Genomic DNA, 14,391 nt, shown 5'->3' on the forward strand with positions numbered 1-14,391 from the left:
AGGAAAAAAAAGATGGAGAAAGACATATTCCCTACGTCATAAAATATAAGAAAAAAAATCAATACGCTTAATAAATAAGATAAAACATAATAATTTGGTGAATATTTTTTTTTTGTTCTACTTGAAATAAGTTTCACAAGAAAAAGTAAAAATAATTTTCATTGGTTATTGATTATGGAGAAAATAGGAGGGAGACTTTTTTTTTAGGTAGTGAAATAGGAGGAAGAGTTAATTAAGTACAATTTGTAATTAATTTCATAAAAATAAGTACAAATTTATTTTGGAAAAGATGATTTGTCCGTAAACAACATGATTAAATAGGGTAAAAGCTTGTCTTTTTTGCTTATGATTTGAGACGCAAGTAGAAAAATGCTCTTCTCCCAACAAAAAATGCTCACTTCCAACCCAACTTTCCAAAATACCCATGCGTGAGTATTTTTTGATGGTAGAAGATGACTTAAGATAGGAAAAACTAAAAAAGGAAGTATCAAACGCAAGTAATTAAATTGGGTCGTGTCATTCATATGGGCTATAGGTGCAAAATCTTTTGACTAGACGCATTATAAAAAACCATGAGGTTAAATATAAAAAATTAGAAAGTTCAAATAGAAATAAACTACACGTAACATGTGCAAATTTTGAAAATCGAGGGGATGCATCTGCATGCCCTCACTTGTATGTGGCTCTGCCACTGAATGTAAGGACACTAATACAAGAAAAGTACAAGTTCGCCACACACCCACATTTACAATATCAACAACTTCTATATGACGAAAAAGGGTTAAAGTTATTATTTGGCGACTTTGGTGGTGGTGGCGACGGAACGACAAAGCCACCTATGAGTTGGATGTTCGTTGCTTTAAAGGTGTGATGCGAGTCCAAAGAGTTTAAACTTTTCACAAATATTGCAGGTCGTGGATTTTTTTGCAAAATCACAAAATCGACATCATCGTCAAAACATGTGTCCTTTGAATGAGGCATAAAAGATGCCATCATTCATGCTTGAAACACCATAATCTTTGTCACCACAGATTTTCCTGTCTACCTAAAATCACTTTCAATAGAAAGGATCCAATAGTAATCATGAATTGACGGGAATGAGAACAATAATGAAAACACCAACAACTAGGACTTAAGTCCATAAGGAGAGTCCAACACAAAAGACAAGTTCTTTAGATAAGAGAGCTGCATGGCTTAAGTATTACATTAAACACTTTTGTATAGTAGATGTGTGACTCTTAGCAGATTTCTATCTATAGTATAAGTTTAAATCAACACTAAATAATATAAAGGAGTCCTTGGTTTAAGAGCTTGTCTTATTTATTCAAAATAAGAGGTCAAAATTTGCTTACATAGTTTCACATGTACAAAGGCCGACCTATAATCTTATGCATTGATAACATGCTAATTATATTTGATTACATGGATTAATAATAATTGGGAGACAAACGAGGTTTGATGAGAACTTCAAGAGGAGTAACTTTGATGTTGGTTGTTTCCACAACAGCCGTCATATCAATTGGCTCATTTGAGGTTTTTGAAACTTCAAAGGAGTGAAGAAAATTTGCAAGTGTCAAATAAGCACTTCGAAGGGCAAAGGATATTCCAGGACACATCCTTCTTCCACTTCCAAATGGTAAAAGCTCAAAATGATTACCTCTAACATCAACATCTTTATGAGTTGTAAGAAATCTCTCAGGTTTGAACTCCAATGGATCCGGCCAAACACTAGGATCAGTTTGGATCTTCCACAAGTTTGTAAATAGTCGAGTTCCTTTCTTTACATCGTAGCCACCAATCTGGCAATCTTCTCTAAATTCTCGTATTCCTGAAAGAGGTGATGCTGGATAAAGTCTTAGCGTTTCTTTGACAACTGCTTGAAGGTATACCAACTTGTTAATATCTGACTCAAGAATGCATAGTCTCTCTTTTCCAATGTGGAGATCAATTTCTTCTTTAACTTTTTCCAGTGTATGAGGATTGTTCAATAATAGGCACAAAGCCCATGTGTGTGTAACACTGCTAGTGTCTGTTGCTCCCAGAACTAGTGCCTGCAAGTTAAGCATAATATTTTCAGTATTTGTAAAATTTATTTGCATACATCTAATATAATATAGACAAAATTACTCTCCTGCTCCATTGACTCAATTTTTGTTTGAACCACAAAATTTATTAAAAATCACGTCCCTGCCCAAAATGAAAGAGACTGGAAGACTAAAACTACAAAACAAAAACGTCATATATAACATAAGCACTAACATACACTCAAAAGAAAAATCATAACAACATCAATACAAACACCTCCTAAATTGAGGAGCACCTCCAAACCCGATAAGAAAATCTAACATCCAAAACCAAATTCAACACCTAAACACAAAGCTAAACCCCCACACTTCCTATGACCACCGAAAGAAATCGAATCGCCTATCATCAGTGGTTCACCATAACCCCTCTAAAAATCATTCAACCGATAAAAACTCAAAAATAAAACATCAACTTCTCATCATCAGTAATCACATTTGAGCCCAATTAACCATTGAACACTAACTTATTCCAACACCCCCTTAACTCAATTTGTTATAATGATTTGAACTTTAATATTTTTTTCACATCATTTACTCATGTTTGCATATGGATTTTCAAGCTTCTAACTCGATGATTTTCTTTTAGAGTATAACTTGTATTTAAAATTGAGAGAACTCAAGAAAAGAAACCATAGATTTAAATCTTAACCATATGCAAAAATGGTTGAATGCCGAAAATAATATGAAAAAAAGAGATAAAAACAAACAAGATAATTACAATTAAGTCTCAAGACCACAAGAGTAATTTTACCTATAATTTATGAGTATTTTCGTCATTGAAAAGAACATATAAATCATACATTGAAATGTTGGTACTAATCTAAATTAAATCATTTTTTTAAGCAATTTAAAAAAACTTAGGTTAAATATGTTTTAGTCCTTACATTTTACGCCTCTTTGAAGAATAATCCTATATTTTATTAAATGTTTTTTAAATCCTTATATTTTATATGCGTTATAAAAATTAGTTCCTATTGTTAATTCTCCAACGGAATGCGGATGTAGCAGTTAGTGGGTCCAAATTATTTTAAGGTTAAATATGTTTTTGGTCCCTACATTTTGCGTCACTTTGAAAAATAGTCCTTACATTTCAATAAATGTTTTTAAAATCCCTAAAATAATAAGGACTAATTGGGACCCACTAACTACCACATCAGCATTAACCCGTTAGAGAATTAACAGCAGAGACTAATTTTGATAACAGAGATAAAATATGAGCATTTCTAAAACATTTAATGAAATGTAAGGACTATTCTTCAAAAGAGCGCAAAATGTAAGAATTAAAAACATATTTAACTTAAAAATCTTTTATAAATTTAGATTTCACATTCTAATATAATAATATCAGATGGTATTTGAGTGACATAGAATAGATGATATTGCTCGTACAAATGGTTTTTTTCTCTCTCTTTTATAAGAATTGATATTGTGATTGATCAATATTATCAATATCACTTATTCTATGTTACTGAAAAGCGACCCACTAATATCTCAAGATGTGTCGTATCACATGACTCATAATTCTTTATTCTAAATGAGATAAAGTTTTCTATGATTAGCATCCAATAAATGGTATTGGGGACGGTGCCATATTTTACTGTATCATGGGATAAGGTTTTCCAGAATCTAGATAATCTAAACTTAAATTGGATGATTCTAATATATGACATATGTTGTGTGATTCAAAACATGTCACATCATTTTTTAATCATAATGTTCGAAGAATAGAGCAAGTTTTACTTGGACACATATATAAATGAAAAATGTTTAGCTATATTTTCATAAATGTAGTAAAATAAATGAAAAAGAATTTAGTCACTTCATTTAATTATTTTTTCTTTTAATTTTTTCAATTTATGTGTGTGTATTTAACCATATTTTATTTGTGATTATGATCAACTAGGTATTTCTACTGAGGAATAACCAATGTTAAGAAATTTTTAAATGGTGGACCAATAGAGCAAGCATATAAAAGTAAGGCTCGAAACTGAAATTAAACATATAATATACGAGTAAGGCTATTATTTTTGTCATCAGATAATTTTTCGCGCGTCCTATTTAGATTATAATTCCAAAATATTTTAACTTGCTTTTGAAAGTTTTTATGGGACATTTATGTTGTTCGGATTCTATAATCCAAACTGCATAGAGCAAGCAAGAAACTCATAGGATGGAAAAAGAAGTACTCTGAATGTAATAGTATTGCACATACCATTGTTGTGGCTTTGATGACAGTATCCGAATGAAACCCATGAATGTTTGTTCCATCAATAGTAGAAAGCATCACATCCATGAAATCTTGACCCTCTTTACTCTTATCAACACCTTCACTCTTCTTCTTCTTGTGCTCATCCAACCACTCTGTGATAACACCATCCAACTCCTTAAAATTTTGCTTCATATTCTTCTCATGTCCACCAAAATCAAACCACCTCAAAAAAGGAACAGCATCAGCAATAGGAAACACACCAGTCAAACGCATGTAATCTCTTAAAGCATTCAAACACCTATTAGCTTCTTCCTCTTTAACCATCACACTCTCCCCAAAGTATCTTTTCCCAGCAACCATTCTAAGAACTATATTAAAAGCCAACTCATTTAACCATTTCTTCATCTCCACCAACAAATAACCATTTTCATCTTTCCTATTTTTCCAAAAATTATATAGCTCTTTAATCGAAGTTTGAACCTCAGAGACACAAATGTGAGTTAATAGATTGATCTGATGATTTGAGAGAAAATTTAGTGTAACGATCTTCCTCATTTCGCGCCAAAAGGGACCGTAAGGTGCAAAACCAAGCATGGCATAATTATATGTCATGTGTTCGAATGCCACGAGGTTTGGACGATAAGCAACAGCTATATCGTTTGTTGTGTAGCATTCTTTTGCTGTTTTCCAATTGTTTATGGCTAGAGTTGTCGCGGTGCCGAGTTTGATGGTGAAAATAGGACCATATTTGTCTGCCATGGAACCTAGAAGATGATGAGTTGCTTGAGATTTACTAAAGAGGGGAAGATGGCCAATTATTGGCCAAGTACCAGCAACCATTGGGGGTTGTTTGGTTTTGTTGGATTTGGAGTGGTGGAATAGAATTATGAAGAGAAAGATTGTTGAAAGGAGGCCAATTGCAATTGTGTTTTGAGAGAAATCCATTTGGGTGGGTGAGTATGAAGGTGGTGATTCTATGGAGATGTATGATATAATGGCTTGGAGTTGGGCTAAAGGATGACTCTCTAAGTCCGGTTCTTATATAAGAAGTAAAATAAACAATATTTAAAGGGTAATGCTATATCACACCCACTCCATTTTATGAGTTTTTAATTAATAAATTCATTTTACAACTATGATCTTTTATTATATTAAGGATGAGTTGTTAATTTTATTTTTTTTATTTATAATAAAGACCAAAAGATAGTAGATGTAACCAAAAATACTAACTTTTTCTTTAAATTTTTTGACTTTGTTTAATCTAAATCCTCTAAAATGAACATCTTGTTTTACAATGTGTGTACCGAAACTCTGCTTCATAAATTAAAGACTATTTTATGAAATAAGTTGTTATTTGTTATTATTTATATTTTAAAAAATACGATCTCATGAGAAAAAAAACATCATTTCATTGTTTATATGAATTATATTAAATTTTTAACATTTTCTCATAAAAAATAATCAATATTCTTCATTATGAGTAATAAAAATTCAAAAAAAGTAAATTTTATTTGATCGACGCTTTTGGTAAATAAGATTTAATTATTATAGTTGTCAATGATAGAAAATAATTATTTTTTCTTCAAAAAACAATCAATTTAATTATTAATTTAATGTTTGGTGCACCGGTACAATCAAAATGTTGGGTGTACCGTAGAATTTGCCAATTAATAAACATATTTAGTCTTACTGGAAAGAAAAATGATGCTTAATACTTAAATTAATAGTTAAATACAATATCTTTTGAAAAAAAAATTATTTTCAATTATTTATAATTACAATAACTAAATCTTACAAAAGCATTAACAAAATAAAATTTAATTATTTTAAATTTTTATTACTCATAATTGAGAATATTGATTATTTTTTGCATGATTCTTATTGTAGAAATAATTGTTGTAATTAGCTATAAGTAGTTGGTTACAATAGGATTAGTGAATTAGTTACACAACTAAGCAAGTTGTTGAAACTATACACATATAAATACACTTATGTACTCATTTCTCAATTAATTGAATAGAAAGAGTTTTTTCCCCTTTTTCTTTTCTTCTCTGTTCAGTTCACAATTTATTCATATGGTATCATTGAGCCTGAGAGTTTGTTGAGGCGATTACAGAAAGGTTCGCAACCGTCCGGTGGTGGAGGTTCCCGGCGTTTCGGCTCTCACCGATCCTTCTCAGAACCCTTTCTATGTTCATCCTACTGAAAGCTCGACGACGGTGCTCGTTTCTCCGCCACTTAATGGCAAAAACTACCATTCTTGGTCTCGGTTGATGAAGAAAGCAATTATCATGAGAAATAAGCTCTGATTCATTGATGGTTCGTCTCCGATGCCAGATTCCTTCGATCCAACCTTTGAAGCGTGGATCCGCTGCAACAACCTTGTTCATTCTTGGTTAATGAACTCTGTCACTCCTTCAATCACGCAAAGCCTCATCTACACTGATAGTGCCGTTGATGCATGGAACGATTTGCAGGCACGTTTCTCTCGCGCTGATCGTGTTCGCATTTCGACCTTACAACGCGATTTACACAGTTTTCGTCAAAATTCTCTCTCTATCATTGAATACTTCACCGAACTCAAGAGCTACTGGGAAGAATTGGAGGTTTTTTGTCCAATTCCTAATTGCACTTGCAATGTTAGATGCAGTTGTGAAGCTATGCGCAATTCGCGACGAGGATCTGATACTCCTCTTTCTCACAGGTTTGAACGATAATTACTCAATTGTTCATTCCCAAATTCTTTTGATGGAACCATTTCCCAATCTTAATTCTGTTTTTGGAATGATTCTTCAACATGAGAGTCTCAATGGATTGGATGTTACTGAGAATTCAGAAGTCATGGTTAACCTCTTTGATGGTAAGAAATCCACTGTATATGGTAAAGGCAAGGGCAATTCTAGTACTAAGCCTTGTTCTTATTGCAATCGCACTGGTCACACTGTGGATACATGTTACCGAAAGCATGGCTACCCTCCGGGCTTCAGATTTCGCGATGGTTCTGCACCTGCTAAGCACCTGATGGCTACAGTTAATTGTGTAGATACTGATGATACAGATACTAGGTCGATCTCTGCTCATATGGATGACTCTCACCCTGGAGCTTTCTTTAGCATTGAGGAGATGCAAGCTCTCAGATCTATTCTCAAGAACACTGTCAAGGGTGATGCTGAGCATGCGGTGAATGTTGTTCGACATCTTGGAGCACCAAAGCCTCACTCTGACATGACACAAGGTAAGACTTGTGTCTCATGCTGCTCTATTTCTGGTTCCATAGATGCCTGGATATTGGACAGTGGAGCTACCGATCATGCTTGTTGTTCCCTTAGCATGTTTAGTCGATATAAAAGGGTTCCTGATATTCCTGTTAGGTTGCCAAATGGGAACTTAGTGCACACAAATATTATTGGTGATATTCACGTCACAACTTTGATCACTCTCACTGGTGTCCTTTATATGCCTTAATTCAATTAAAATTTGATATCTATCTCAAAAGTAACTCAAGCATTGGATTGCAGTTTTGTGTTCACTGACAATTTATGTTTGATTCAATCCTCCATGCAGAAGATGATTGGTTCGGGTAGAATGGTCAATGGACTTTAGTATTTAGAGAGCATTACTTCTCATGGTCCTTCACCTGTTTATATGGCAGGTACTCACTATAACTCAGTTACCGTTCCTAAAACTGCCCTATGGCACTTCCGTTTTGGTCATACATCATGTAGTAGGATAGAGGCCATGGCAAAATTGTATCCTGATATTGTTTTGAATAAAGATACAGCGAGTTGTGATATTTGTCATCTTTCTAAGCAAAAGAGGTTGCCATTTAATTTCAGTAACCATAGAGCCTCTTGTTGTTTTGAATTATTGCACATGGACTTATGGGGTCCGTTTTCTACTGCCACTATGCACGGACACAGGTACTTTCTCACCATTGTTGACGATTTTATTAGATTTACATGGTTGGTACTTTTAAAGGGCAATCATGAGGCAATGACACAAGTTAAAAATTTTGTTTCTTATGTTGAGACACAATTTAATGCCAAAATTCTTACGTAGCGATAACGGACCGGAGTTCACTCTTGCTGATTTCTATGCTAGCAAAGGTATCATTTATCAAACCAGTTGTGTTGGGACACCACAACAGAATGGACGGGTGGAACGCAAGCATCAATGTATTTTGAATATAGCTAGAGCTCTTCTTTTACAATCCTATTTGCCTTCCAAGTATTGGGGGTTTGTGGTCGCTCATGCTGTTTTTATTATGAATAAAATATCTTCTAATGCTATTCAAGGAGAAATTCCTTATAAACTTGTGTACAATGAATTGCCTGATTTGTCTAGTTTCAAAGTATTTGTTTCACTCTGCTTTGCTACTACTCAAGATTGTCATAAATCTAAATTGGACCATAGAGCTCGCAAATGTGTTTTTCTCGGTTTTAGACAAGGGATGAAAGACTATGTTGTTCTAGACTTACATAATTTCACAATCACTGTGTCTAGACACGTTCAATTTGAAGAAACTATTTTTCCATACAAATCTTTATCTCCTCCTAAATCTAGCTGGGAGTACCTCACACTTCCCCTCACACCACATTCCAATCCACCACTACCAACACTCATAGCCTCACCTCCTACTGACCTATCAGCCACAAATAACACACCACACTCTTCTCCATCTTCACCTCTCCCTAACACTAACACTACCACTGAACCAACTTTGCCTACCTCCTTAAGAAAATCCGCCAGACCAAAAAGACTACCCCTCCATCTTATGGACTATCAATGTGACAAAATTGTTCATAAGACACCTTATCCCATTACTAACTTTGTTAGCCATTCCAATATTTCACCTCTTCAGCACAAGTACACACTTTCTCTCCTCACAGAGCATGAGCCCACTAGCTATGCTGAAGCTTGTCTACATGATTGTTGGGTCAAGGCAATGCAGTTAGAATTGGAAGCACTTGCTCTCAATCACACTTGGTCCATAGTTAACCTTCCCCCTCATGCCAAGGGAATCGGCAGCAAATGGGTATATAAAATAAATAGAAAATTTGATGGAAGCATAGAACGATACAAGGCACGGTTAGTAGCCAAGGGCTACAATCAAGTTGAGGGTGTAGACTATTTTGAAACGTTCTCTCCGGTTGCCAAAATGTCAAAATCAGGGTACTATTGGTTGTTGCTTCCATCAACCATTGGAATATCCATCAATTGGATGTTAACAATGCGTTCCTTCATGGTGATTTAAGTGAAGATGTATACATGAAGATTCCTTAAGGATTAGAAGGCATTCCACCACATAAAGTGTGCAAACTTGATAAATCACTTTATGGTTTAAAACAAGCGAGTCGCAAATGGTATGAAAAACTGTCTCATTTCCTAATTTCAGCTGGGTATGCATCGGCTACATCTGATCCCACTTTGTTCATCAAGAGGACAACTTCCACAATTACTGTCCTCTTAGTCTATGTGGATGATATTGTCTTGGTGGGTAATGATCTAGATGAAATACAACTCATCAAAAATAGTTTGCACAATGTTTTTGGTATCAAAGATCTTGGAATCCTGAAGTTCTTTTTGAGCTTAGAAGTGGCCCATTCAGCAAAGGGCATCACAATATGTCAGCAACAATATTGCCTTGACTTGCTAAATGAGACAGGAACGTTGGGTTGTAAGCCGTCTAGCATACCTATGGATCCCAGTCAGCGTTTACACCGTTATGACAGTGAGCCATATGTTGATGCATCTGAGTATCGAGCTCTTGTTGGTAAACTTCTATATCTGACCTCTACTCGCCCAGATATTTCCTTTACTGTGCAGCAGCTGTGTCAATTTCTTGACTCGCCAACTGCAACTCATTTTAAGGCTGCGCATAAAGTGCTGCATTATTTGAAACCAGCCCTGGTACAGGTCTATTTTTTCCTAGAGATTCTTCCCTGCACCTACTCGGTTATAGTGATGCAGATTGGGGAGGGTGTCCTGATACTCGACGATCTATCACAGGGTACTGTTTCTTTATTGGGTAATCTCTTGTTAGTTGGAAATCTAAGAAACAACAAATAGTCTCTCGTTCATCATCCGAAGCTGAGTATAGAGCTCTTGTTGCATCAACATGTGAATTGCAGTAGCTTGTCTATCTTCTCACTGATTTGAATGTGACTTGCTCCAAAGTACCTGGCCTCCTTTGTGATAGCCAAAGCGCACTACATATAGCCTCTAACCCTATTTTTCATGAGAGAACGAAACACCTAGATATTGATTGCCAATGTAGTGAGGGAGAAACTTCAAAGTGGACTCATGGAATTGTTTCCTATCTCTAGTCAAGAGCAGATTGCAGATATCTTGACAAAGGCGCTGCATCCGGCAAGTTTCAATCATTTGATTGCCAAGCTAAGTCTGCTCAACATATACCAGCCTTAGCTTGAGGGGGTGTGTAGAAATAATTGTTGTAATTAGCTATAAGTAGTTGGTTACAATAGGATTAGTGAATTAGTTACACAACTAAGCAAGTTGTTGAAACTATACACATATAAATACACTTATGTACTCATTTCTCAATTAATTGAATAGAAAGAGTTTTTTCCCTTTTTCTTTTCTTCTCTGTTCAGTTCACAGTTTATTCATACTTATAAACAGTGATTTTTTTTTTGACATTATATTTTCTAAAATTTTTTTTTAACAAATTGCCGTTTCTTATAAAAATAAATAGCTATTTATTTTATAAAAATGATCATTAATTTATAGATATAAGAAACAAAAATAACAATACACCTCAATTTATGGATGTAACTTGAAAGTCTCCTATATTACACACTGTGATGAGCGGCGGCGGAGATTTTAAGGTTACAATAAAAGTCAAGTAACAAAGACTGTGGATGGATGGTTAGTTAAAGTTTCAACTGTGGCACTTGGACGCAGACATGAAAAAGCATTGAACTTTACTTGAATTTGTAATATTTGTCATTATTTTTCGTTCGGCAATTCAATAATCCTAAATCATGACTTTACTTTCAACTACTATAACATGTTTCCTTTTTCAATTGAAACACGTACGGTATTTATTTGGGTACAATTGAAACACGTAATTTGAAATGCAGACATCTTATACTATTATTAAAACATTCAAAACCAAATGAATCTAAATTGTTTTTTCTCCTCTTTTATTTACCTAATTGATTTTCACCTACTCATCACGGTGTAGACATTGACATCGGACACTAATTCGTTGACACCATTAATAATTTAAGAAAATTACATAATTCACTATAATTATATGTGTTGGTGTCGGATACGTCAAGTGTTCGAAAACAGAGCACGCCTAATCAAAGGGGTGTCCCTTCTTCATAGAATTTCACACATATTTGGTTTTCCTTTCGTGTGTTTGTCGTTTTAGAACAATACACTGCTTTGTTTTTCGTCTTGATGCGACATTATATTCATTTTCCATCTTCTTTATGTGTTTGTTCGGTTCAAATTCACATATTTGTTTAATCTAGTGTAAATTAAATCAATGATTTTGACATCCTTAATATTACATATTGGAAGACATGAGCAACATAAACACTTTAATTTCATCATATTTGTAGGCTATGTCACATTTGTAGATATTTTGTTGTTGTATGTTATTAATTTGAGTGTTGCGAATTTATTTGTGTTGACATATGCCATGAATTAATGTTGGGAAAATGTCCCACATCGGAGAATAGAAAGAAATATGCAAAGATTTGGCCTATAAATAAAAGCCTTGTTTATAAGTATTTCTTGCAGCAATAGTTAATGGGTTTTGTTATATCTGATATTACCTATACTATTCGGTATCTGTAATCTTTAATTATCGATTATAGTGGAACTCTTTTCAGTAACTCTGTCTATAGATTAATCAGCACATTGTTGGATACCGTTAAATCTTGTGTCGTTTTTCATTCAATCTTTTACTATATTATTGTCATTATTCTCGCATTCCGTTATGTATGGACATCAACATTTTTGCTAACCCCACTAAATTTGACCATCTATGAACATCACTTTACAGAACTTGAAAAACAACATTGTATGTACAACAACCCAAAACCATAAAATTGCAGTCTAGGGGACCATGAAAGAAAAAAAACATGAAAGAAAAAAACATGTCTACATAGCTCCAAAACAGTCCATGTCCATTACCATGTCCATATATAATAAAAAAGAGGTATAGCCTGCACTGCATATTATTGAATAATTCCAACTAGATAATAATAATTCAGTTTTACAAATCCTTGTTCACCAAGAAAATTTGCATAATAAAAAAGACAAACATTTCAATACTTTTGCATAATAATCTAGATCTACCCTCCAATGTCTAACTGCACATCGCACGGTGATCCTTACTCGAGGGATCTTGTTAATTCAAAGGTAATTGAAACATAAACTCAAATTGACATTCCAGTGTTTCCCAAGACAATGAAGGTCAAGGTTCCCTTTGTTCAGCCCATCTATGAATCTTAGGACATTCATAGCACACCCTCTCTACGCTCCTAGTAGTTCTACAAAAGGGCAGCCCTAATCTAGGTCTACCTTACTAAGAGTTTCAAGAGAATGGTTTGATAAAGTCTTATTCCCCGGAGACGCTTGCTTCCCTAATTAATAACCAGTTAATTCCTAGGTTTGGTAGGGCACCACCTAGTCTTAATAGTTTCACCTACTAAGTACCTATGTCTAAGGTCAACAATCTTTTCAGTATCTTTCATTAGTTAATAATCAGTTACTTCCTAAATATATAATAACTTGTATAATGCTATAAATAACAAGATATAAGCAACAAGATAGTAGTAGCAATATTAGGCCCGGTCACAACCTAATTACCTAATCTAGGGCTACGCTCCTTTTAAATAAATAACTAAATCAGGAACTTAACAGCGAACAAAAGAATAAATAAAATAAACGACATATTAAATTAAATACATATCCAACAAAAATAAACAGAGGTTCATCTTAGAACTCTAACCTAAAAAAATTTAGTTACACATGGTAACAAAAAACAAATTACAAATGATAAAAACATACCCTAGAAAATCAAGGAGAAGATAAAAAAATCTCCTCACTTTCCAAAGTAGCCCTCCTCTTGAATTGCCACAGTTTCGAACGAGAATTCATGAATGAGGAAGGCTGGTATTTATAGTGAGAATTTCTACCTGGATTTGGGTTAAAAGTGTGGGCTTTACCCAACACGGAAGCAGGAAAAGACAGTTGAGCCTCACATTTTTGCATACAAGGGGCGCATGACAGATGCACGGGGCGCATGTGAGTGCACCCCAATGCATGCCCTTTGCGTATGGTATGTAAATTCCATGCCCTAGCCATTTTTCCATGCCCTAGCCATTTTTCCATGCCCTAGGCGCATGGTGTCTATCTCCTAGGCCCAATCTCCGATTTTCCATTGTTTTAGGTCTTCGTCTTCAAATAACTTGCCTTGGTACTTTGGGAACTGAATTTCTCCCACTTGTAAGTTTTAGAGGCCTCTTAAATCTTTATTATTGGTTATCCTGAATCTTCACAATTCTTCAGATGTTCTTGATTTGCTGATTTGCATGATTTCTTCGTGAATTACTTCAAAAACCCCTAAAATTGCTATGTTTCAGAAAAACTAGAATTACAGACTCAAATATAGAAAACATTACAAAAGTCCCGATGTCATAGACAATCATTCTAATACTCCTCCTTTTTGCTCCTAAATCCTATTGAAAATAACTGAAAAGCATGCTAAGAATAACGTAAGATGATGTAACACCTCGTTACCCAAAATCAATTTAATAATAAATAAACATGCATCAGAGTAATTCCCAAACGGGCATGTCACACTACATTTTTCAAAATTTATTAATTAGAACATAAAAATCTAACTAATAAACATCCTTCAAAATCATCATTAATTTTGCAGCGGAATATTTGCATCAAAACAACAACTGTTTAAACCTCCATAATTAAATCTGGCATAAAATCCTTATCAACATAAATCCAACAACAATAGGGCTACATCAGCAATATCCAAAATTTGATACATAGGAAAGAAGGTAAGCATTAAATTCCCATCCCACGTATCAGAGCCCTAGACAG

The 14,391-nt window shown here is 34.3% G+C and overlaps 1 protein-coding gene across 1 annotated transcript; it reads right to left on the reverse strand.

Annotated features, from left to right (window-relative positions):
- Positions 1 to 1,307: 1,307 nt before the first annotated feature.
- LOC11446565 (cytochrome P450 82A3) lies at positions 1,308 to 5,312 on the reverse strand. The gene is made up of 2 exons (XM_003619089.3): positions 4,297 to 5,312; positions 1,308 to 2,051 (listed from the first exon to the last, which is right to left on the reverse strand). The coding sequence occupies exons 1-2, from the start codon at positions 5,236 to 5,238 to the stop codon at positions 1,428 to 1,430; spliced, it is 1,566 nt and encodes a 521-aa protein (XP_003619137.1). The 5' UTR covers positions 5,239 to 5,312; the 3' UTR covers positions 1,308 to 1,427.
- Between the last annotated feature and the right edge of the window lie 9,079 nt (positions 5,313 to 14,391).

Source organism: Medicago truncatula, chromosome 6, assembly GCF_003473485.1.
Source record: "Medicago truncatula cultivar Jemalong A17 chromosome 6, MtrunA17r5.0-ANR, whole genome shotgun sequence".
NCBI lineage: Eukaryota > Viridiplantae > Streptophyta > Magnoliopsida > Fabales > Fabaceae > Medicago > Medicago truncatula.